We start from the raw sequence: 26,585 nt of genomic DNA on the forward strand, positions 1-26,585 counted from the left end.
AACAAACAGTAAAAACATGAGCTCATACAAACGACCATACAGAGAATAGGATGATGTGAATGGGTGGTGTGACTGGCTGACTATTTTAGATTAAATGACTGGAAAAGAGTCTCTGAGAAAGGGCCTTGAGCTGATGTCCCACTGTCAAGAAGATGTGGCAAGAGGAAAAAGTACAAAAGCCCAGGAATGGGGAAAAGCTTTGCCAGTGTGCCTGTAGCACAGTGCAGAGGGATAGGTGTGGATTGTGATCTGAGGTCAGAAAGGAGGTAGGAGGCAGAAAATAATGTAGAAAGATCAGTCTAACTGCTGAGTGAAAATTATTAATAGTTACAGTGGCAAGAATGGAGGTAAGGAAACCAGTTAGGAGGCCACTGTGGTGCAGGAAAGGGCAGTGACTGGACAGTGCAACAGTGAATATGGAGAGAAATGGATGGATTGGAGATATGTCTTACAGACAGAATGATTAAGACTTGCTGATGGATTGTTTAGGAATGGTAAAAGATACTGTTATATCTTTAATTTGATCACAATATTAAACTCTTATTATACAATTAGTTTCTGTGGCTCATCGGGAACTAACCAGCTCACAACTTTAAAAAGATAATTAGTCTTTGGACTTTTTGGTCTTTTCATAATTTTTTACAATGGACCCTTAATCTCTTTCATAATCAGAAAAAAACTGTTATAAAAATTGTTGCAAAATGTCTATTTAATAACATCTTATATACACACTGCTTTTTGGTTTTAAGAACTCAGTGGATCTTCACATTTATTATCTTAGTTTGCTCCTCAAATTTTCACTTGAACCAGCAGAAACTAGTTAAAAATTTGCTGCCATCTTGAAGATACTTCCAAATTAATAGAAGCTAAATTTCAAGATGAAATTCAGAGAAATTAAGTTCCTCTGCTCTAACCTACTCCACTGGAATGTGCAAAGCAACTCCAATTGATTATTTATCAGGTATGAAATTCATGTCAGAAATTTAATCTTTGATAATCTCTGGTTTTATGGAAACAGAAAGCTTTAGTTAGGGCAAAAATAGCAAAGTTTGCTTCTCTAGTATAAATTTAAGGAAGTAGTTTATAACCACATCCTTACTCTTCATTGGTTAAAATTTTTCTAATCAGCAAAAGGTAAAGGCACTGTTTATGGATGTCCAGCCCTCTGTAGCTCACTCACTGGAAAATGCTGGTAATTAATTGGGTTTGAGAGGGATGTGCCTACTCAGAGGTCCCCTAAAGGAGAACACTACAAACCAGATAATTTTCCCAGATGACATAATCACAAAAAATTATTTTATGATGCATTGAGAACAATGACAACAAAGATCCACTGTACATAAACAGATAACCACTGTGGCTTGGTAAAATGTATAAACTGTCTTTGGAGTTTTATATTAATATATTCTTAAGACTTTGAAAGCAAAGATATCATTTTAGCCCTCAGAATTACTAGAACATACAAAAATTCCACTTACAAAACTATTTTCCAGCCATAATTTTGTGTGCTCAAATGTTGAACAGTTACCTCAAATTTCCTCCTTTAGATCAAGAAAGATTCATTACATTATACTGTTACCTTAAAAAAGTGCGAAGTAGAAAACTATGCATAATATGAACCCACTTGTATAAAAAAGAGAGTATATATATTCATACTGTATAGAAAATATATGTAAAGATACAAATGATAACTACTCAATACTTTCTCTACTATATGTCTTTTTAATAATAGCGCACACATATTTTACTAGAAAATTTTAACTGAGAAAGAAGCACCATGTTTTAGGATAGTGAATTTGACAATGGTTTTATAAGCAGAAAAAAACACAAAAACTTATTTAAAATCTTACTCTTTTCTGTATCTGTCATGAAGAAATACTCTTACATTTTTCCCTACAGAAATATATCAAATCAGAATATAGTTGTGGTTATACCACTTTCACAAAGAAATTTCACTAAAGTCACATATGAGATAAAAAAAAAAGAAATAGATTAAATGAAAAGTTGCCTAGAGTTGTAAAATAAAAGCCAATAAAAGATGAGAAAATAAGGAGGAGGAGGAGGAGGAGGAAGAGGAAGAATAGGATGAAAACTACAATGACAAGAAGAAGCTGCTGTGACAGCCATTGTTGGTGCCACCATACAACTAATCTGCAAGACAAAAAATAATATTAAACGCAAAAGGTGATTTAAGATCATATACTTAAAACTTGAGATTCAATCCAAAGAAGTACTTACCTATCTAAAGAACCATACATAAATTTTAAGGTTCGGGCAACATCTTTTATCATATTCTTTAGCCGAGGAAGAGGAATTCTAAGAAAGCAAAAATACACGTATTCTATAACATAACCAAATGACACATATCTAAAAGCAGCAGAACATCCTTACATTTTCTATCTAAGGACTGTGAAAAGTATATGTGTCTACTGTGAGTAGAGCTGTGTAAAATGGTTGCTTGCTACATTAGTAGTTGATCACCTTGAGGTCTAGATTTGTGGTTCTAGCATGAATCAAATGGGGACTTTTCATAACACCATTTATCTGTAAATTATTTAACCCTCTCCAGGGTTTAATTTCTTCATCTGTAAAAGGAGCCAATAATCACTAAGCCCTTCTCAGGTTTATTTTGAGGATTAAATTAAATTAATGTATATGAAACAGTTAGTGTAGTACCTAGGCCCATAGAAAGAAATGCTAAATTCCTGACACTTTTCAGTATTACCCAGATCTCAACTGAAACTCCAACTCCTATGACAAAAATACACCCCTAAATGAATTGGAAAAAGAAAAGAAAGTAGGAGAAAGGAGAGAAAAAATGAACTTACATTTTCTCATTGAAGCCTTATGAGAATTCTACAAGGTAGGTCTTATTATTCCCATTATAACAACTGATAAACTGAAATCCAAGAAGTTAAGTAACTGTGCAAGGCCACAAAGGGAGTAGAGCCTGCCGGTGAGTGTCTATCTTCTTAGCTCCAAAGTTATTCTCTCTACTACCCCACATTGTATTTCTGGTTAGGTTTCTGCTATTTGCTGCAGCATTACAGGAAGATCTTCCCATCTGAAAATACATGTCTCTGGATCATGTGCCCCACCCTAAATTCTGTGGGACAGCACTTTTCTCACCATGCTTGTAAAAGGCATAGAGGTAAAGAGGTAAATGCACAGGTTGTGGCATTAAGACAGATGAGGGGAAAATCCCAGGGCTGTCATTCAATTACAAGCCACATGTACAATGCTAGAAATGCAAAGACATATAAATTGACACTAAAGAGGTGCTTGTGCATGATCTCTCAATTTACCAGTGTGAATAAATGAGAATAATAATACCTACCTTTCATGGTTATGTGAAACGAGATGGAATAAAGAAAAGAATCTGGAACAGAGTAGTTGGTGTGCACATTAAGAGAAGGGTAAAGAAGTGGCTATGGCTTCTTTTAGATATGAGGTTCAGGTTAGAGGATAAAGGGGATCTTCAAATGAATTCTAATATCAAGTCAAGTTCTCTAGGATAGGAATGACATTAAATATTTAGGGAGGACACTCCCTCAAGTCCTGAGTAATAAAGATTGAGAAATTGGCTAGAGAATCCCTCATGCAGCACCAACCTTGGTCCAGAGCTCAGCAATGACAGTCCTTTTTCAGCTTCAGGATAAAACTTTCCTGGAAACTGGCTCTGTCTGCCTAACTAATTGGATGGTGCCATCACAATGTGGTTGAACCCTCTTCAGTTGGGCTTTCCTTTCCCCTCTCTAACTGCCTATGCTATAACACCTTTATCTTACCATTGTGTTTTCTGTTTCTTCTCTTTTGTCTTTTGGGCTGCTACAAAAGTCTTAAAGACAAATGTTTTAGTTTGCACTACATCCTAAGTTGTCTTATTTTGGATGGTCTTCAATTCTTGTAAATCCATACTTTCAAAACAACTCCTTAGTTCTACATAATCCAACCCATTGGTATAGGGCAGTCTCCTAGCAGGATTCATTATAATTCTCTTTTATACAGAAAAACACACATTTTTCTACTGTGTGGCTGGTTAAAGAGGGTATGCATATATACACTATATACATCATACAGTATATGCCACAGCACCATTATCCCCTCATGTTTGTTAAAGGATATAAAATTACAGCTAGATAGGAGGAATAAGTTCCAGTGTTCTACAGAACTGTAAGACAACTATAGTTAATATATAGTTGTTATAATATAGTTAACAATAATATATTATATAGGTTCAAATAGGTAGAAAGAGAATAATGAAAGTTCCCAATATAAATAAATAGATAAATGTTTGAGATGACAGACATAATATTTATCCTGATCTGATCACCGTACATTATATGTATCAAAACATCACTATGGGCCGGGCGCTGTGGCTCACGCCTGTAATCCTAGCTCTTGGGAGGCCGAGGCGGGCGGATTGCTCAAGGTCAGGAGTTCAAAACCAGCCTGAGCAAGAGCGAGACCCCGTCTCTACTATAAACAGAAAGAAATTAATTGGCCAACTGATATATATATAAAAAAAAATTAGCCGGGCATGGTGGCGCATGCCTGTAGTCCCAGCTACTCGGGAGGCTGAGGCAGAAGGATCACTCAAGCCCAGGAGTTTGAGGTTGCTGTGAGCTAGGCTGACGCCACGGCACTCATTCTAGCCTGGTCAACAAAGCGAGACTCTGTCTCAAAAAAAAAAAAAAAAAAACATCACTATGTACCCCATAAATATATACATAATTATTACTGTTAAATAAATAAATAAATTTGGATCCCACATTTATAATATATTATACCTTTCTGTCCAAAATTAAAGTTACCTTCAAAACATAATCATTTTTATATTTTTCACCATAGCCACCTTTAGAGTTCCTGTTTGTAGTAGTAAAACATGTTCATAAATTCTCTGATACTCTTCCCTCAAGAAATGGAGTTTAATTCTTCTCCCCTTGAGTGTGGGCTGGACTTAGCAACTAATTTCTAACAAATAGTATATGATGGAAATGCCAGTGTATTACTTCCAAGAATAAACCATAAAAGGTCTTGCAGATTCCCTCTTTCTCTCTTTTGGATCACTTGTTTTGGGGGAATCCAGCTGACATGTTATGAGGACACTCAAGCAGCTCTATGCAGATGTCCATACAGCAAGGAACTAAGGCTTCCTGACAGTGGCCATGTGTGTAAGCCATCTGGGAAGCAGATTCTCCAGCTCCAGCTAAGCCTTTGGATGACTGTATCCCTGGCCAACATTGGTCTGCAACCTTATGAGAGACCCTGAGGCAGAACCATCTAGCTAAGTAGCTCCTGGATTCATGAACCACAATAATACCTCTGAATTATTATAATAAATGTTTATTATTTAAATTTAAATTACCCCTAAATTTTGGGGGATAATTTGTTACACAGCAATAGATAACTAATACACTGTTGTATAATGAAAGAAATCTGGTACACAGAGTCATTAGTAATAGAAAAACAGTCATATTTGTGTTCAGATTGCCTAGATAATGCATTTTTCTGGTCTACCATTTTCTCTCTTAGGAAGCTTAAAGCAACACCAAGAGAACATTATTCTCAACTGGTATTCTCTGAAGTTGTGTCAGTCACATGCTATAGTATTTATTTTGATATTTGACTATGATTCAGTAGACCATATGCCATTGTTCTATGGACCAAAGAGGAAAACTAAAGTATATCTAATAGTTTAAAATAAAAGTTACCTGAATACTTTTTAAAGTTAGAAGAGTCTACATTACAAGTATTAAAACTCAATGAACTAGGACAGAAGACTATTCTAATAGTAGTTAAATCCATCTCCTTGGGATCATTCTCCATATTTATACTCTATTTCTCCCTAGTTTTTAATGTCCTATGACATTAGGGAAGCAATGTAGTAGAAAGAATTCAGACGGACCCTCATTCAATTTCCAGTTCTGCCTCCTGCTGATTATGTGATCTTTTGGCAAGTTATTTAACCCTCTTTTGGTTTTACTTTCCTTATCTGTAAAATGGAGCCAGTAATCATTAAGTACATCTGGAGCTGATTTTTAAGATTAAATGAGCTTAAATGAATGTAAAGTACCTACTATAGTTCCTGGGCTCAAGGTTAGTTCTTTAAAAATGACAATACTGCTTTTACCTTCAATGATTAAAATAAGATATATTTCAAAATATTTGCAAATAAGTTAAGTGGGAGACCATGATAATATAAGATGTACCATTAGAGGAGTCTCTTTAGGATTACATATTCCTTATTTTGTCAGAAGTAGTCAACATCAGGACAAAATACACTTCTGCTGACCCTTAATTCTCCAAAATCTCCAACAGTAAAAAAAAAAACAAAAAACAAAAAAACTGTAAAGATGCAAAATCCAAATCACAGTATTGCCAAAAGTTTAAGCAAATGACAAGTTCATCTCTCAGCCACCTCTGTACTTTCTACAAAAAAGGAAAGTGTATTGACAGCCCCTACCTTTAATAATTGGTCCAGCTGGGCCTTGGTGACACCTTTCTGAATTATTCATAACAATAAACAAAGGTAACTATTTCACTAGTGCAACAGACCTTTGAATTATAAAAAGTTAAGGAGTTTGCCTTTTGACCAAAATGTTATAATTTTAATGAAACAGACTTTGTTAACATTATTTTAGAAATGATTTAAGCTTACAAAAATCAGCTTACTCTTCAGCAGGCAGGCCAATTAATAATAACTTGTCAGATTCTTTCCAATAAGCCACATGAACTTCCTTCCCATTTAAAAGGAGGGATGAGCTAAGAAAAATAAATTCAAAATAAGATTAGAATATATTGAAATGTCATAAATTTATAAAAATCATTCATAAAAGATTGCATGTAATATGATTAAGAACTGAATACTCAATAAGCTAATTTCTTTTCATATACCTAACTGCCACACAGAAAAGGCAAGGAACTGCACAATTAAAATATATTCTAAAATATTAAAAAAACAAACACAATCTAAAAAATCCCAGCCAAATAAAAGTAGACCCATTATAGAGAAATACATGTAGACCAGGCACAGTGGCTCACAGCACTTTGGGAGGCTAAGGTCGGAGGACTGCTTGAGGCCAAGAGTTTAAGACGAGCCTGGGCAACACTGTAAAATCCTGTCTCTACAAAAAATGGGAAAAAAAATTAGCTGAGCCTGGTGGTGTGTGCCTGTAGTCCTAGCTACTCAGGAGGTTGAGGAGGAAGAGTCATTTGAGCCCAAGAATTTGAGGTAACAGTGAGCTATGATTGTGCCACTGCACTGCACTCCAGCCTGGGCAACAGGGCCAGATCCTATCTCTTAAAAAAAAACAAAAACAAACAAACAAACAAAAAAAAACACCTTGAAATTCTTTTGCTAAGTGACTATATATAATTTCTTTTTTAAACAAAGCATCCAACTCAGTTGGCTAATTTAACAAATGTTTTGTGACTGCCTATCTATGAACATGATTTGCTAAAGAGATTACAAAGAAAAGATGGTATGGTTTCAAGTCAGAAGAGGACAATTCAATACATGACATAAATATTTAAATGAGTAACTAAAACATAAATCAGATTTAAATGTGTTCTCAAGGAAACTTTTAGGGCAATAAATATATTCATTGCAGTGATGGCTTTAGGGCATATACCTATGTGAAAACCGATCAAATTGTATATTTTAGTTATGTACAATTTACTGTACTTCAATTATACTTTAATGAAGTTGAAAAAAATTAAATGCTCTAAAAAGAGACACAATAGTGAACTACAGAAATATAAAGTATGTGAAATTTTAAATGTGATTTATTAAACAGACTTTTTTTCAAAAAGAACACACTTTTTGTCTTAGTAAAGTTTAAAAATCATATACTTTTAGATAATATCAGACTTTTTAATAGTATACTATATTACTATTATTTAAAAGGTATATATGCAACAAAAGATATATACATTGCTAAGGAACTCCTAAAATAATAATTTTCATATTTATTTCTTCCTCAAAAAAGTTTTTCTAACTGTATTTACTACTTCCTACATGTTTGACTCATATCAGTAGTAACAAGATCTAAATATTAAATAACATTTATCCTTTACAGTAAAAAAAAGGCAAAAAAAGCGAATCCACATTTGAAGAGAAACATTTTCTCTAATAACATTACAAGGGGGCATGAACCATGAAAATATTATGTTAAATGAAAGAAGCCAGTGACGAATAGCCATATATTACATGATTCTATTTATATGAAATATCCGGAACAGGGAATCTATAGGGATAGAAAATAGATTAGTAGCTGCCTGGGGCTTGGGCTGGGTTGATAGCTAAAGGGTACAGGATTTCTATTTGAGGTGAGAAAAATGTTTTAAAATTGATTTTGATGATGGTTGCACATATCTGTGAATATATTAAAAACCATTAACATGCACACTTTAAATGGGTGAATTTAGGTTGTATTGTTTATGAACTATATATCTAGCAAAGCTGTTAAAAAATAAAAAGAGGCCTGTAATATTCCTTTATGAATGTAAATCTATATACTAAATGGAACCTCAGGTACTCTTGTCTTGAAAATGAATCAATATTTTCTATATACACTATATTAACAGTTAGAGCTAAACATGACTTTTAACCCAGTTAATTAAGGAAATTTTTCTGTTATCTTACAGATCTTATATCTTTTAAAATCCTAGAAGTGTCGTGTCATTTTTACCAGAAGATGGGAAGAGTTAAAGCTTGAAAACTCAACTTGATATTTTATAAGTATTTATGGGAGCTCTTAAAATTTGAGATAAAATTTCTTTGGAGACTCTAAAATTGTTGAAATATTAAGAAAGAAAATATGTTTATAAGTAAATATATATACATATATATATATATAATTCTTAGATTTATTTTATGAAAAAAACAAAAACAAATTAAAAGCTTTGAGCCCCCTCCTCCCAACTTTTAACTTTTGCACTTCAAAGTCAGGGTGGATATCCATAATTGAAAAGGATTTAAAAGAACAGAGTTAAAGCAAAATGAAAATTATTACCTAGTAACTTGTGTCCCAGTTACATTTTCTAGCATGTCACAGAGTGTGAGAAAAATTCCTCTCACGCTTTTAAGTTTCTGAGAAGCTTCAGACATTGGATAATGATAAAGAATTTCTTGCTGTTAAATGAAAGGAAATAGAAATGATTAAATTGCCCAAATTTTCCAACCATTATTTTTGTCATGGAAAGTTCAAAGTTTATATTAAGAAAAGAACAACAACAACAACAACCAAAACGAAACCTTTCAGTTTTAGGAATTTTATTCAAACACAAGGAGAGAACTAAGCCTGGAATTTTAACTCATTAACTAGCGTTTAAAATACTATGCTTGAAAATAAGAGAGACTGACAATACTGGTTGTGATACCAAATAATATACTAAGTAGGATACTGACTGAATTACAATTACTTTCAAATATTGTTTTAAACTTTAATCTCCTTAATGATAATTTTAAATAGTAATATGTTATTATATTTAATTATACTCTAGAGATATTCTTGTCCTTGCCCCTGTGGTTACATGTAACTTTTCGAAATCTTTAAATTCACTTTCATACTGACTTTTAAAAGATAATCTTCATCTATTTGGTGAAATCACTAAATATTTATTTAAACCCAAGACAAGACTGCAATTAAACTTACAAAGTGAGAATACAAAATTAAATTAAAGCAGTACAGATAGGAAGAAAAAAGTATCATGACACTATAAAATCTTATTGTCTTAAATTTGAAAGGGTTTGCATAGCATAAATTAATCTGAATTCATACTTTAAAAGAAAGCACATTTTATTTTACATTATGGAAAATACTAGATCTTTAAGATAATTTACCAAATGCTTAATATTTTTCTATTTTCAAGAAGAGCATGCTCTTACAAAACATTTTTCACAAAATAAAACAACAAATTTTAAAATCAGGATGTGCACTTACTAATACTTTTACACAAAGAGACAAACCATTTTGCACTTTACTTTTTTGTTGTTACTTAAAGTGACATTTATTTTTCTCACAAGGCAAATTAAAAGCAGGCAAAATAACAAGGTCAAGATAGAAATCATGAAGCATTCAGAGTAGCTGTTTAATGACTGTATTCATAAATATTAAAAGAGCCTCCATTGAAAGCCCAAACTCCTTAAATATTATATCTTTTCTTTGGCTCTCTATCTCTCTAAAGAGTGTTATATACCTTGCTTTGGTCTCCCTATACAACAAATAATTACGTGACACAGAACGCCTGTCTTGCCAACTTTTACATTATGACAAATATAAATAATGATAAACTGGACACATCTGCTTTTTATATTAATACTTACGAAGCACATTCAATATATGCAAAATGCTATGTAGTATGCTAGCCAAATATACTCTGCCTATCAACTCAAATTTTCTTGCAATATTTCTAGCGTAAAAACAATTTTGAAACATTTTATCTCTAGAGATTAAGTCAAACATTAGTTAAGTTCTTCTGTTCTGTCTACTTAAAGCTTAGCCAAAAAATAATTTCATTATATTTAGCCCAAATGCCAAACACTACTTTAAACAAATAACTAGTCTTTAATTAGTTTTTTCAAATCTCCCAGTTTATCATTCTTACATTTTCAAATCTTGTAACTTGAAGAAGACAAGCTTTCATTAAATACGTAACTCACAGAAAACAAAATGACCCCATGACATTTTATTATAAAATAAGTCATACCAGGAAAAAAAAAGTTCATTTGAGAAAGTCTCTATTCCAGTCATAAAGCCTCACGATTAAAGACCTGGCAAGCTCTGCAGTTCCTGACCAATTTATTATAATTAGCTGTATTTTTAAGCACTTGTTAGTAGCATACATTTGCAGCAGCTTCTTACTCTGTTCAAGAAGAATAAAAAGCCTTTCCTAATTACAGCATTGATACAGGGCTGGCAACAGATAGAAACCTGTTCACTTGAAAAACATCTACATACTTTCCCATGGAAAGAAAGGCAAAGATGACAAAAGGTCTTCATGGTAACCTACTCCAAAACGATCCAAAAAGATTCAGGATGTTACATAACACACAACAAAAATTTGTTATGTGTTACATATAATAAATGCTTAAGAATCTCATTTGTTGTAAAGATATAAGGGACTACTGACATACACAAGAAATTAGAATTATTATCTCTAGGCCTCTATGTATTTTTCTGAACACAGAAAATAAAAATATGTAAAGTAAATCCCTGCTTTGCCATTTTAATTGTTTACTAAATTTTAATATAGGAAGCAACACAATGAAATGGGTCACTTGGATAAAAATGGCTTCAGCATTGAGAACACAGTCTGAAGGGATTTCAAAAACAAAGAAATGTAGATTAGTTAAATAATTTTTGAGACCTCATTTCTGCTGAAAGCATTATGGTAGACTAGATGCTTTGAGAAACTCATGCTGTAAAACTACATCCATGGCCAAAATATATTTGTTGAATTCTTGGCATGCAAGAAGTAGAGAGGTTTCCAAGGACATCCTCCTTTCAACCTCCTTCCCCATTGCTGCAAAGCAAGCTAGGGCCTGAGCTGGGAGTGGTGAGTGTTGAGTGGTGAGTAGAAGCACACAGGCAGCAGGGCTGTTCTGAGGGCCGATGCCTCCAAGAGCTTTAATCAGGACACTGAGTACTGACCTAATAACAAGGTAGGTGAGCCCAGAACAACCATGTTAAGCTCAGAGCCTCAAGTAAGGCTGAAGTGCCCTAAGTCAGTCAGTGGCAGAAGAAGTAACAGCAAATTCTTTCTAGAGGAAAGCTTTCCCCAAAATAAAATCAAGCAATAAATTTAGTCAAAAATCCCCACGCAAGTAAGAACGCAAGCCACAACACATGAGAGTTCCCTCAGGACTAGAGATAGTATAGTAGAAAAGGCAGGTACAGAACAGAGAAGAGATATATGTGAAACACTTAGAGAGAGAAAGTATAGAATCACAAGGAACAAGTAAAAAGAGACCACCAAAAATATCATAGCAGATTTGAAATGTAGATTAAACACTTTTCAGGAACTTCTAAAAACAAAAATGTAATTGTTTAGGGGAGGAAATGGAGTAAGATGGCCAAATAGAACCTTCCAGCAATCGTCCCCTTGCAGGAACACCAAATTGAACATCTATCCACACAAGAAAGCACATTAATAATAACCAAAAAAGCAGGTGAGTGACCACAGTACCTAGTTTTAACATAACAAAGAAGCGAGTATTGAACAGGGTAGAATTTAGATTTGCATTGTCTACACTACACTTCCCCAACCCCAGGAAGTCCAGCATAAAGAAAGAATCTGTGTACTTGGGGGAGGGAGGGTGAAGTGAGTGTGGGACTTCACAATGGAATTCAGTGCTGCTCAGTGACAACGGGACACAACATAGGGCAGAATTCTGCCAGTGTCCACAAAGGCTGCATTTAGACCAGCCCCAGCCAGAGGGGAATGCTTAGCCCCAATAGAAGGAGCCCAAGTCCCAGCTGGATTCACCACCAGCTGACTAATGTAGCCTGGGGCCCTGGTAGTCAGGCTATAAAGATTACAGTTCTTGGGCAAGCCCTGGTGCTGCCCTGGTCTCATAGGCAGTAGACTTGGTGTGCCCAAGTGAAGTGTCTCAGGAATGCAAAAACAAATACCACATGTCCTCACTTGTAAGCAGGAGCTAAAACCGGGGATATATATGGTCATAAAGAGGTGTAATGGACACTGGAAACTAAGAAGGGAGGAGAATAGGAGGAGGTAAGGGATAAAAATCTACCTATTGGGTACAATGTACATTATTCTAGTGATGAAAGCCCTGACTTCAGCATGATACAAATCACCGACGTAAGAAAAAACACATGTACCTTCTAATATTTTTTAAATTTAAAAAAATGGGCAAACGATCTGAATAGACATTTCTCAGAAGAAGACATACAAATGGCCAATAGGTATTTGAAAAAAATGCTCAACATCATTAATCATCATAGAAATGCAAATCAACACTACAATGAGATATCATCTTACCTAGCTAAAATGGCTCTTATCGAAAAGACAGGAAATAATGAATGTTGGTCAGAATATGCTCATACACTGTTAGTTGGAATCTACAGGCACTATGGAGAATAGTATGGAGGTTCCTCAAAATACTAAAATAAACTACCATATGATCCAGCAATTCCACTGTTGGGTATATATTTAAAAGAAAGGATACCAAGGATATGTGCAGAAAAATAAATAAATAAACGGAAGGAAGGAAGGAAGGAAGGAAGGAAGGAAGGAAGGAAGGAAGGAAGGAAGGAAGGAAGGAAGGAAGGAGGGAGGGAGGGAGGGAGGGAGGGAGGGAGGGAGGGAGGGAGGGAAGGAAGGAAGGAAGGAAGGAAGGAAGGAAGGAAGGAAGGAAGGAAGGAAGGAAGGAAACCGATATATATAAGATATGCCTACACTCCCATGTTTTTTGCAGCACTATTAACAATAGCCAAGATATGGAATAAACCTAAGTGTTCATCAATGGATAAAATGGATAAAGAAAATGTGGTGTATATATATAATGTACATATATATATATGTGGTATGTGTATTTATATGTATATGTGATGTGTGTGATGTGTGTGGAATATTATTAAGCCATAAAAGGAGTGAAATCCTGTCATTTACAACAATGTGGATGGACATTATGTTAAGTGAAATAAGCCAGGCACAGAAAGACAAATATTTCACATTCTTACTCATATGTGGAAGTTACAAAAAAATTGAACTCATGAAAATAAGAGAATAGAATGGTGATTACCAGAGGGTGGTAAGGGTACTGGGGAGGGAGGGAAAGTGAGGATGGTGATACGTACAAAAATAAAGTTAGATAGAAGGAAAAAAGAGCTAGTGTTCAATAGCACAATAGGGAAACTATAGTTAACAATAATTTATTGTCTATTTTAAAATAAGGAAAGAGTAAAATAAGAATATTCCTAACAGGGAAGCTATAAATGGCTGAGGTGTTGGATATTTTAATTACTCTGATTTAATTATTACACATTTTATGCTTGTATCAAAATATCACAGATACTCTAGAAATAGGTACAATAAATATGTACCCATAAGAATTAAAAACTTAAAAAAATAGATTAAAAAATAGAAAATTTAAAATATATATATAATTGTTTGAATCAAAAACACAATGGAGTGGTTAAACAACAGTCTGGACATAGCAGAAGAAAAGGCACATTCCTTAAAAAGGAACAACAGACTGACAGTAGGCTTCAAAGGTCAGAAGACAAAGGAATACTATCTTCAAACAGATTAGAGAAAATAACTATCTACTTAGGTGGTATAAGCAATACCATACGTTCAGTTTATCTTCTTCCTGGCCACACATGAAGACTATATTTCTCACCTCCTTGTATCTGGAGAGACCAAGAAACTAGTTCTAGCCAATAGAACATTATTTCTACTTTCAAGCCGGGCCTCCAAAAGGTCCTATATGATATTGCATGCTTTCTCTTTTCTCTCATTGGCCAGCTAGATGCAAAAGATCCAACAGAGGACTCTGGAGCCCTTTGGAATAATGGGGCTAGAGTCACTGAGCTACATGACCAGAAACATTTACATAAAATGAGAAATAAACTTTCATCGTCCTATACCACTCAGAGTTGTTTGTTCTAGCAATTAGCCTATCCAGATTAAGACAGTCTACTCTGATTAATACAATGTAAAATTATAAAGCTACCTCTCAAGATGGGTAAAAAAAAAATCATCAGAAAATAACACAAAAAGAATTTATTACCAACAAACTTTAACTAAAAAGAAATGTCCTAAATATGTTTTTAGGAAGAAAAAACCTGATCCAGTAAAGACAGTTTGAGATGTAAGAAACAATGGTGAATAAAGAAAATATTAAGCATAATTGTAAATTTAAACTAGGTTCATCTGTATACAATATACTTTATCATTATATAAATTATATTATACAAATTAAATCATGATTGTATAGTATACAATCATATTATATAATATTTTATATCATTTTATTCATTTTATAATATAATTTATATAGTTATAATATATAGTTATAATTTATACATTTTATAATGTAATAATTAGTAGTTACAGTATAATTATGCACAATTTATAGAAGAAGAATAGCACTGAAATATTAATGACAATAGTATGTAGGTGAAGAGAGGGGTGATTGGAGTTAAGGTGTAGTAAGGGCCTTGAATTATTTGAAAAGTGGTTAAGACAGTGTTGACCTTTAGAATTTGTTAAGATAAATTTGTCATTATAAAATTTTAAGAGTAATTACTAAAGAAACAGAGTATATAACAAGACAAATAATGACATAACCAAAAATAGGTAAGAAAAACATCACAGAGAAAGCAGTTCAAATAGAAATTTCTAAAGATGGCAGAAACAAATTTAAATATATCAGTAATCTCTATATTTGGACTCATGGAGTTTGTCAGTCAGTAGTTAGAGATTGCTAGGTGGGAAATACGCTGCTTGGAAGAGGTATATCAAAAACATAGTCACAAAGTAGGAAATAAAGAAAAAAAACATTCAAATACTTATAAAGTTCTACTAATATTAAATAGTAAAAAAAATTTTAAATGTTTATCTTAAAAAGACTTTAAAACAAAAGCATTATTAGGGTAGAGAGTGTCATATCATAATTGTAAAAGATTCAATTCTCCAAGAAGACTTAATAATTCTAAACCTTAATGCATCTAATAAAATTATCTCAAAATACACAAAGCAAAAATATTTAGAACCAGAGACAAAAACCGCATAAATCCACATCAGAGTGGGAAGTTTCCATACCTCTCTTTATTATGAACAGGACAAGCAGACAAGAAATTGGTAAAAGATAAAGAAAACTGGAACGAAACAACTAACAGCCTCAAAACATCTATGTTGAAAGGCAAGCTGGTTTAGAAAAGACACAGAATTTAGAAAGCAAACTACCTTGGTTTAAGTAGAAATTTGGTCAGTTACTAGCTATGTGAACTTTCACATTTTATTTACCTTTGCTAGGATTATTTCCTTACCTGCAAATAAAAATACCCAATGTCTGATACTATACCAGGCATAAAACAGGTATTCAATAAACATTGAAACATGAGTGAATGAAAAAAGAATATGTAAAAAATAAAAACTACCACCTATGAAAGAAAGTTAATGCTATTAATACATCCCCTTGAATTAAAAGCTAGCAGGAGGGTATTGATTAAAACAGGGCACAAAGGAACTTTTTTGGGGTGACAAAAATGTTTCTATCATGATTGTGATAATGGCTACACCACTATATATATTCGTCAAAACTCATCAAATTGTATACTTAAAACTGCTGAATTTTATTATATATAAACAACAACTTAATAAAACTTACTTTAAAAAAAAAACCCTAACAGGACCTTAGCTTCTAAGTTAGAAGATATTGCAATAATACCTTCCTTCCCTTTCTCCTTTTCCTACTGCTAAAATAAGTGAATAGTTAAACTGCTTTTATTTTTAAGGTATTTGTAGTATGAAATATTCATATTTATGAGAGTATAAAATATACAGATAAATTTTAAAGAGTAACAATAGAACATGGTTAATTCACTTTTGTTTCTTCCTTAAATCAAAAAGGCTTACTATTCACCCACAAGGCTATAAAAGGTCCTTACTCTTTCTTCTGCACTTTTGAGAAGACACTCACCTCTTCTTTTGATGTTTCTGAGTCGAGTTGTAGTGTGAGATACATAATGATATGAGGAGTGTTTAGGATATTCTGCTGGATACCTTCAACCTCTTCTCCCCATAGAAGTTTGACTAAATCATTCGTGTTTGACTGTGCCTTTTTCTGTCTTGGTTGACTTGTCTCCTTTTTCACAGCATATGCATTTTCAAATGTCAGTTTTACCTTTGAAAATTAAGATAATGTGTTACTTTTTCAACAAAGGAAAATCACCTGCAATTTTCACAAAGAAGGATGTGTGCATGAGCATACACTCAAGCATGTACAGTATGTTTAAATAATCCTAGAACAAGGGTTCCTGATGGTGGGGGCTGTGTATTCTTTTTATATTTGTATCTCTAGCTCCTAGCAGAGTGCCTTACACGTATCACTACAAATATTTATTAAGCATGTATAATGCACTGTACAAAAATTCACTTATTTATTTATTTATTTTGAGACAGAGTCTCACTTTGTTGCCCAGGCTAGAGTGAGTGCCGTGGCGTCAGCCTAGCTCATAGCAACCTCAAACTCCTGGGCTCAAGCAATCCTACTGCCTCAGCCTCCCAAGTAGCTGGGACTACAGACATGCACCACCATGCACAGCTAATTTTTTCTATATATATTAGTTGGCCAATGAATTTCTTTCTATTTTTTTTTTTTTTTTTTTTTGAGACAGAGTCTCGCTTTGTTGTCCAGGCTAGAGTGAGTGCCGTGGTGTCAGCCTAGCTCACAGCAACCTCAAACTCCTGGGCTCGAGCGATACTTCTGCCTCAGCCTCCCGAGTAGCTGGGACTACAGGCATGCGCCACCATGCCCGGCTAATTTTTTATATATATATATCAGTTGGCCAATTAATTTCTTTCTATTTATAGTAGAGATGGGGTCTCGCTCTTGTTCAGGCTGGTTTTGAACTCCTGACCTTGAGCAATCCGCCCGCCTCGGCCTCCCAAGAGCTAGGATTACAGGCGTGAGCCACCGCGCCCGGCCTCTTTCTATTTATAGAAGAGACAGGGTCTCACTCTTGCTCAGGCTGGTTTCAAACTCCTGACCTCGAGCAATCTGCCTGCCTCAGCCTCCCAGAGTGCTAGGATTACAGGTGTGAGCCACCGCACCCGGCCAAAATTCACTTATTTAAACTTTATCATTGCATCCTAAATTACTGACTACAAAAACAAGAAATGCCATTAAAAAAAAAAGAAATTAGTATGATCTGAGAGTATAAAGAAAGAGCAACACTACATTATAAATGCTGATAGCATTAATTCATCTGAGGAAGATAAATGGAAGAGACTCAGCATTACGAGCGACCTCACATAACCAGAGTTAGCCTTCCTTCCAACTAAGGTCATATTTAAAATATTCTTCTCTTAGACATTCTTTCTGGTTCTTTAAAACCAAGGGCAAGGGCAGTAAAAAACTATCAACATTCTGGGCTGGATCTTGGATCATGGCTCTAAGAAGATTATCTGTGAGTTTTATAAAGATAGTTTCAATTTCATGGCCTGATGCCAAAACTGGTAAGAGTCTAGAATGTGGCCATTTTCCAGTTATTGAAAGGTAGCTTCTACTTCTCATTTACCTTTCCTTGAAAAAGGAGATATTAATCTAGATGCCAGCTGGCCAAAGATAACTCATTCATTTAGAAGAAACACTAATGTATATCTTTACTATAAGATGTTCACTAAATATAGTTAATTTTGTATAATGAGGACATCATCATAAGCTATGTAAGTACAAAGTATTCCTAATGTTTAAAATCTTATTAGAGGCCGGGCGCTGTGGCTCACGCCTGTAATCCTAGCTCTTGGGAGGCCGAGGCGGGCGGATTGCTCAAGGTCAGGAGTTCAAAACCAGCCTGAGCAAGAGCGAGACCCCGTCTCTACTATAAATAGAAAGAAATCAATTGGCCAACTGATATATATATAAAAAATTAGCCGGGCATGGTGGCACATGCCTGTAGTCCCAGCTACCAGGGAGGCTGAGGCAGAAGGATCGCTCGAGCCCAGGAGTTTGAGGTTGCTGTGAGCTAGGCTGACGCCACGGCACTCACTCTAGCCTGGGCAACAAAGCGAGACTCTGTCTCAAAAAAAAAAAAAAAAAAAAAAATCTTATTAGAATACGTATGAGTAAAATGGACATTCTAATGTAATAATCCATAAAATTTTAAATTTAGACATTAAAGTCCAATGATTCTTTTAAAATAAGATTGCATTTTAAAAGTTAAAAAATAAATGTATGCTTGATCATGAATGAAGAAATATAGCCAATATTTAAAAGTAGACAAAATTGTTTGTATGTAGTAAGTTACATTTTGGCAGAAAATATTTTAAAATTATCAAGATCCATAATAAACAATCCCTACTTTTAATAATTTATTACAAGAGGTATCATTTTCAAGGCCAACTTTAAATATATGATAAATACTAACACATTACAGTCAGTCTTTTTAAAAACGAGCTTTACATAGTCATATTAATATATTTTCATAAAAAATGTTAAGCAATTAAAAAAAGATCACCCATAGCCCCACCTGCCCATCCAACTGCCGTTAGTATTTCACTGTAAAATAAATCTGTCTTGATAACTAAAATCTTCAAAAAGAAAAAAATCTAGATATTCCTTTTTTGTTGGCAAAGAGTAACTGTGGTTGTACTCAATTTTGCTTATCTGTAGCTGACTGAGGCATGTCAGGGGCATAAGTTAGTTTTGTCTACCTACTGTGAATTAAGTTAAATGCACATCTTACTAGTCTTAAATTTTATTTTATAAAGCAGTAAAAAGAAAAGAGACATGGGGTCTTAATTCATATATATATATATATATATATTAAGATAAAGATGAAGTAGGTCAAGACTAGGAGTAATCTGTATGGAGAACAGACTTTGGAAGAAGTTCTTCATGAAATTTTTCTGAGGCCTGATGATCATGTCACTTTATAAAACACTTAATATAATTTCAAATGAAAAAGATAAATGTTTTCTGAATTTTTTATGTTTTCTGGAAACCTGATGTTGAAAAATGGGCCCTTGGTTATTAAACCAATATACCAAAAAGGGCTGAGCATAAAATTAGTATACTTTGTAGGAAAAATACTAAACAAACTAAACAAAAACATAAAAAATTAGACAACTTATATGTGAACAATCAAGGATTATCATCTGATGAAAATTAATATAAAGTTAAGGTGAGAAAGAGTTGAGAGACACTGTTTTAGAAAAGATCATCTTAGAAGGATGTGGAAAAGAATATTTGGTGTGCAGTTTTGACCCAAGTAAGCTACATATAGGCATTATGTGGCCTGAAAGACTATGTTCTGAGGGTGGCACCTGTTCCAGTGGGGATGGCTCAATATATGTATAAACAAATATAAATACAACTATAAATATAAACATAAGCATAAATATATAATCCTTGAATGGGGTCTGATGAATGGCTTGGTGGTCAGAGGGGCTTTTATCTGAGAATGAGGATTTAGGAGTGTCTAAAAGAGAACACATGGAAGCCTTTGGTAGCATTTCCAAGAAATGTGTGAAATCTTTAGAATTTGGGGAACTCCTCAGTACGGACTTTGTGACAAAATAGATGGGAGCTTTGAAGATTGTCCCCTGGCACTGGGCTTTAGAGAGAAGCTAGGAGTGGCAGTGTATGAGTGGAGTAGAGAAGGAGGAATCTGATGCGGGGCGGAAGAGCATGAGATGAGTAACAGCCTAGGGAAGCAGGGGTCACAGGGACACCTTGGGTCTGTTGGAGAATCTGTAAGAGATATGCATAACCAGTGGTGACAAGAAGGTGGGTCCTCAGAGAAAGAAATGCATCTCAGAATGGAGAGGACATCTTTTCCAGCTGGCATTCTTGTGGGTAGAGAAGTCAAAAGACAGGGTGTGACTCACCAAAAAAACAACAAAAGGAAATGGGTAGTAGACTTAAAATTATAATAATTTTACTTTACGTGGCAATGACAACCAAAAATTTAAGACTAGTTTGCTATCCTTGGTAAAAAACAACATACTTGAAAACTAACTTCTAATGTTATACTTGGCAAATAACATTACTTTTTTTCTGTGGTGCAAGGACCTTTTCCCTTCGACATGACAAAACCCAAACAAAAACACACATCACAGAACCATCCATTAAAATTCTTTAAAGAGTTATTTTAGCCGCCATTCTTCAGATTTAAGTAAAGTTGGCTCCGTAACACAAAGATAATTATAATTTAGAAAGACATTTTTAAAAGCTTATATGTTAAATAGCCATGAATGTCAGGAAATCTGGTTGCCTTGATAAAAATCATAAAGGGTAAGACAGATAATCAAATTAAGAGTTAAGTGCTTTTTTTTTTTAAAAAAAGACAGGGTCTCACCACTCCGTCACGTAGGCTAGAGTGCAATGGCCCTACCATAGTTTGCCACAGCCTCAAATTGCTGGGTTAAGTGATCCTCCTGCCTCTGCCTCCCCAGGAGGTAGGACTACAGGTATGCACCGCCATATCCAGCAAATTAAAAAAAAAAATTTTTGTAGAGATGGGGTCTCGCTATGTTACCCAGGCTGGTCTTGAACTCTTGGCCTCAAGCAAACCTCCCGCCTTGGCCTCCCAAAGTGCTAGGACTATAGGCATGAGCCACAGTGCCTAGCCAGAGTTAAGTGCTTTCTTAAAAGGGGGTTAATATATATAAATATTAAGGCTGTTATGTGTTTATAGGAAAAAAACTTTTATTAAGTAATATCTAATGTTAAGTTAGATATAAAATTAGCTTCTTATAAAGAGTTTTCTATTGTTACTCCATAGACTTTAACCTGTGACGAGGTTCATGATCCCTCATCTCCCACCTCTCTGTTACTTGTTCAACTCGGCCAGACTGTCCTCCTTCCCTCCCAGTTCAGGAGACAACATGCCTTTCCTCAGGTCCACGGACATGCTCTCTGTAACTCATCACTTCCAAAATCTTGTTGTTTTCATTATCCCCTGTTTCTACTTCAATGTTCAACTCATCCTATTTAAGAAGCAGTATCTCTTCAGCCTCTCCCAAACAAATCCTCTCTCTTCCCTTTAGCTACCGTTCTCTTCCCAGCCCTGGGAAATCTGTCAGAATCTGAAGCAGGTACAGAAGCTGATCAGCCTCTCACCTTTGCCCGGAGTCTGCACTGTCTCTCTCACATCTGCGCTGATCTCTGCATGTCTCATCCTTTCCCTTTCGCTAACAACTGGCAAAATTCCTCAGTCAAAACTCTTAAGGCATTGAGTCTGATTGGCTCAGCATATTATCTGTTTTCCATTCTTGTTCTTGGGCAAACTCACTAAGTTACTCAAGACAAAGCCCAGAAGGCTTCTTGGACTTCTCTCTCTCCTACAGGAAGTAGTATTCTCCTCAACTTCCTCTATATCTTAAATCTAATCTACTCCTCCTCCTGCATTCCCACAGTCAGCCCCTTTGCTTAGGCCTTTATCACCTCTTGTCTGGACTATTGCAAATCTGACTTCCTAGTCTCCAGAACTCAAGTCTTGCATATGCCTCCCCCCCATCCAGAGTGATAAATTCCTAAAATACAAATCTGATCGAGTCAATCTTCCACTTTAAAACATTGACATTGATGGTTATTCTGAGTTCTGAGAATAGAGAAGATTTAGAAATTTTTTAAAAATTTACTAGTCTATTTCTAATTTTCCCACAGTATATATGAGTATCACTTTTGTGTAACAAGCAAATAATAAATGTTAAAACATTCTACTAAAGTATCATCTCTTTTAAGAAGTCTTTGCCCCTTCCTTTAGGCCTAAGAAGTACCTGAGAGGTAAGAGTCCAAGCATGCTGTTCTCCTGGAAAAGGAGTTGGGTTCCTCCAAAGCTACAGGAAAACCAGCCACGGCCCAGTGCTGAATGAAATCAATCCTGGTCAACCGCAAATGTTGGACCCCAGCTCTCTGATCAAGCCAGGGGAGGGGATGATGTACTATGTGCATGATTATGTATTCATTGAATAAATGAGTATACAGAACTACAGCAACAGATCAAGGTCACAAGTCAGTAATTAGAAGGGCACATGCACCTTTGTTCTTGTCATTTTAAATTTCTAAAACTTCTTTGTTTGAATCAACAACTATTTATTTTAAAATTTTCAAACCTATAGAAAAGTTGCAAGCAGAGTATAATGATTACCCATATATCCCTCACCCAACTGCACCACTGATAACATTTTATCACATTTGCTTCATTTCATCTCTTCTCTCCTGTCTTCCTTCCCTCTCCTATCCTCCTCCTTTCTACATATTTTTAAAATGTTTTGGCAGAACCATTTATAAATTATTTGCAGATATTTTAATACTTCACCCCTAAGGACTTCAGCATGTATCTCCTAAGGATAAGAGCTGGAGTCCCCAATCCCTGGGCCTCAGTTGGTACCACTCCATGGCCTGTTAGGAACTGGCCATGCATGACCACCTGAGCTCTGCCTCCCACTCCTACTCCCAATTTGTGGAAAAATTGTCTTCTGTGAAATTTAGGAACCCAGCTGCATAGCAGGAGGTGAGTGATGGACAGCAAGCAAAGCTTCACCTGTATGTACAGCCACTGGCCATCACTGGCCATCACATCACCACCTAAGCTCCACCTCCACCCCCACCCCCGTCCCCGCTCACCACTCTGTCTATGGAAAAATTGTCTTCCAGGAAACCGGTCCCTGGTGCCAAAAAGGTTGGGGACTGCTAGATAAGGGCATCCTCCTACACAACCAGAATGTTATTTATCACACTTAGGAATTTTAACATTAAATCCAATGCTATTATCTAATAAAGTCCAAGTCCAAATTTCCCCAATTGTTCCAATACAGCTATTACACTGCAATCCACCAACAATCAGGGATTATCTACTGTATTTAGTTGTATGTCACTTAATCTGCCTTAATCTAGAATAATTCCATAGCCCTTTTTCGTCTTTCATAATACTAACATTTTTGATGAATGGACAACCATTTTAGAAAATATTAAAATTGGCTTTAAAAGAAATGGTTTGGGCTTTTTGTACCTCATTAAGTATACAGGATTTGCCTCGGGAGATCATTTTGGTATTCAGAATCTATTTATAACAGAAATTACCTGAAACGCAAATATAGAATTATGGAGTTGGAATTGGGCTCTGATATGACTATCTCAAATCCCTCCTTATTATAAATGAGGAAACTGAAACCCAGCAGAATTTGGAAGGTAGCTTGGAGCGAAGCTTTAAATTGAGATCTGACCTCTTTCTCCTCAGTGTCCTTTCTACCACATTACACTATTTCCTAAGCCATCTTCTGTTCAATGACAAGAGGCTTTCAGATCACTTTTATGCTCTGAGTATATTTTTCAAATGTTACTGTTAGATATTTCCAAATTTAAATGTTAAAAAGTCTCCTATGGCATTCTTTGTAAATCAGTATTCTTCTCTTTTTTACTTCTTGAATAACTGTTTCAAATGCTACATATACAAACCAAGAAAAACAACTTTTTCTGGGACAGGTCTGCCTCATCAGTCCTGGCCTATCAAGAATAAGGGGATACAGACACCAAGATCCACACAGGTTGTGTCTGAAATGGAAGGATCGTGCTCTGGAGTCGGTTTGAGTTCCAGTTACTTGAGTTATTAATTCTGAAACCTTGGGAAATCATTAAATCTCTCCTAGATTTTTTTTCTTCATATATAAAACAGAATTACTAATCATTAGAATCTTATAGGTTTTTGTGAAAAAGAAGTGAAGTTATAAAAGGAATGATAAAAGCAAAGCACCCAACATACTGCCCTCAACACAGGAATACCAGTTCCCTCCCCAGACCTACTCCTGCCTCCCTGAACTCCCAGATTACATGGTCTTGGGGAAATGGTGGTAATGAAAAGCTTATAGTTTACTTCCTCTTTAAACACTAACAAAGTAAGAAAAATGTGTTTTGCTATTAAATATGGTTTCTAGGTAAAGGAATTTAACCATGTTTTATGTAGTTACTAAAGATACATTGCCTTAAATGTGTATTGCTTGCTTTTAGGAAAGACATGGCCATAATACCAATTCTGATAATAAAACAAACAAATAAATAAACAAATGCATGCATGCATGTTTATACTTGGGGAGGGTGGGAGGAACTAGGATGAAATATACCAAAATGTTAATAGTAGATATCTTCTGGTAATAGGAGTCTAAGATTTTGTCCTATACATTTTGTATTTTCCAAAATTTCTACAATGAACATGTATAACTTTCTTTTCCTTTCTTTTTTTTTTTTTTTTTTCTTTGAGATAGACTCTTGCTCTGTTGCCTTGGGTAGAGTGCAGTGGCGTCGTCGTACCTCACTGCAACCTCAAACTTCTGGGCTCAAGCAATGCTCTTGCCTCAGCCTCCCGAGTAGCTGGGACCACAGGCACTTGTCATCGTCCTCAGCTAATTTTTCTATTTTTAGTAGAGATGGGGTCTCACTCTTGTTCAGGCTGGTCTCTAACCCCTGACTTCAAGTGATCCTCTCATCTTGGCCTCAAGCATGAGCCACTCTGCCTGGCCTATTACTTTCATAATAAAAAAGCAATTACATTTATTTTCTAAAATAATAAAAAGAATTTAATAATATACACTTACATGAAGGGATTATATTCTAAAGTGCATATTGTCAAAATTCCCTTGAAATTACATAAGGAAGGCAATGCCATGTTGGAGTACAACATACTCTCTCAATATGATAAATCTAACTCACACACTTATTCTTCCATCTTCAAAACAAACTTCTATTTCTTCACTCTGGCACCAGATGTAAGTATTGGCACTTAAGAGCCATGCTGTATTAAAAAAATATGTATCTTTAAACTCAGAACCACATTTAATGCAGCAAGATGCTCATGCTGCTAAGGCAAACTAGGCAAACAGCAGATACATGACTCCTATTGCATGTTTAGCGAGGATGTGTTAATTGTGGGTGGAATTGGTTCAAAATATTTAAATCATTCCCTTCTCTCCTTTCTTCTGCCAAGTGTGAATAGATGAATTTGCAAATGTTAATTAAATATAAGTATAATGTGACTCCACTGTATACATAACTTTTCTTTTTTTAGAGACAGAAGAGATATGGTTGAACTCCGGCAATATTGGCAGGAACATCTGTAATTGACACAGGCCAGAAAAGGGGAGCCTTCACTCAGGGCTGATATGCAGCCACTGTATTTGGGAGAAGCTGGCTCAATTGTTAAAATACTGCAATTCTTCATTGACTGACAAGTAGCTGCTGTCTTAGCCCCTGAGGTACCCTAATACTCACCCTAGGACCTCCTTTCACCTAGTGACTAAAGAAGACAATAGCATTCCCTGCTCTAACACTATGGCTGGCTGGTGCCCACCTGATTAATATTTTGAAGACCACTCCATCTACATCTCTCTATCTATACCTAGGCATTGTGATCTTGGCTACTATAGTTATTCCTGCACTTTCATTTTCCATTTCCAAAGATAACTAAAGTTATAGAGCATACGTGCATGTGCACATGTTCATGTGCATACATGTGGGTGTTTTAGAGAAAAAAGTAGGTATAAAGAAAATCTTATTCCCTAGAAAACAAGGAATTTCATCATTGGTCTTATTTCTGAATCTCAAATCAGATGCAGGAAAGATTCTGATTTATTAAGGATTCTGTTCTTCATCCTGACCAATACAAAAATTACTTCATCTTCTCACTGCCTATTGGATCCTCGAACCTATCTAAATCATACCATATTCCCTATCCCCCCAAAGAACAGGCTAATTCCTGATGCTAATCAGAACAGAGTATTCATACATAAAAAGTATAGCACTTTCAAAAGACATCTAATAACCTAAAAGTGTCACCTATGATATAAAATGTCAATGTTTATGGTATCAAAATGACTTCCTATAAAACAAA

The 26,585-nt window shown here is 35.1% G+C and overlaps 1 protein-coding gene across 2 annotated transcripts in view; it reads right to left on the reverse strand.

The window, feature by feature from the left end:
- INTU (inturned planar cell polarity protein) overlaps nt 1-26,585 on the reverse strand; it is a 93,458-nt gene that overhangs the window by 34,738 nt on the left and 32,135 nt on the right. For both annotated transcript variants that reach the window (XM_076010636.1, XM_020280212.2), the window contains exons 4-7: nt 16,676-16,879; nt 9,018-9,136; nt 6,676-6,765; nt 2,239-2,316 (exon numbers count right to left, since the gene is read on the reverse strand). In XM_076010636.1, the coding sequence (XP_075866751.1) occupies nt 2,239-2,316; nt 6,676-6,765; nt 9,018-9,136; nt 16,676-16,879 (491 nt within the window). The remainder of the gene's footprint in view (nt 1-2,238; nt 2,317-6,675; nt 6,766-9,017; nt 9,137-16,675; nt 16,880-26,585) is intronic.

The sequence above is a fragment of the Microcebus murinus genome, chromosome 15 (assembly GCF_040939455.1).
Source record: "Microcebus murinus isolate Inina chromosome 15, M.murinus_Inina_mat1.0, whole genome shotgun sequence".
NCBI lineage: Eukaryota > Metazoa > Chordata > Mammalia > Primates > Cheirogaleidae > Microcebus > Microcebus murinus.